Source organism: Puntigrus tetrazona, chromosome 18 (assembly GCF_018831695.1).
Source record: "Puntigrus tetrazona isolate hp1 chromosome 18, ASM1883169v1, whole genome shotgun sequence".
Lineage (NCBI taxonomy): Eukaryota > Metazoa > Chordata > Actinopteri > Cypriniformes > Cyprinidae > Puntigrus > Puntigrus tetrazona.
In genome coordinates, this window is record NC_056716.1 from 17,342,472 (window position 1) to 17,342,737 (window position 266).

General features: G+C 39.1%; 1 protein-coding gene across 1 annotated transcript in view; it reads left to right on the forward strand.

The window, feature by feature from the left end:
• The window catches only part of unc13c (unc-13 homolog C (C. elegans)), a 28,883-nt gene that overhangs the window by 16,506 nt on the left and 12,111 nt on the right, over window positions 1-266 (forward strand). Inside the window, exon 9 of the mRNA XM_043264317.1 lies at window positions 130-229. Coding sequence (XP_043120252.1) covers window positions 130-229 — 100 coding nt within the window. The remainder of the gene's footprint in view (window positions 1-129; window positions 230-266) is intronic.

The following is a 266-nucleotide window of genomic DNA, read 5'->3' on the forward strand; positions in this document are numbered from 1 at the left end:
ATATGTATGTACAGAAAGTAAAGATTTTTCCATAGCTGCATATGTAATTTTATATATGACATATGACATGCTCTTAAAATGACATAAAAATGTAATGTAGAGTTCATCTGATGTTAACTCTGTTTACAGGACAACTTCCCTGCTGGAAATCCAGAGAGACTTCAGGACTTGAAATCAACCGTCGACCTGCTGACGAGCATCACCTTCTTCAGGATGAAGGTACGACGCTGTAACACACACACACACACACACACACACACACACAC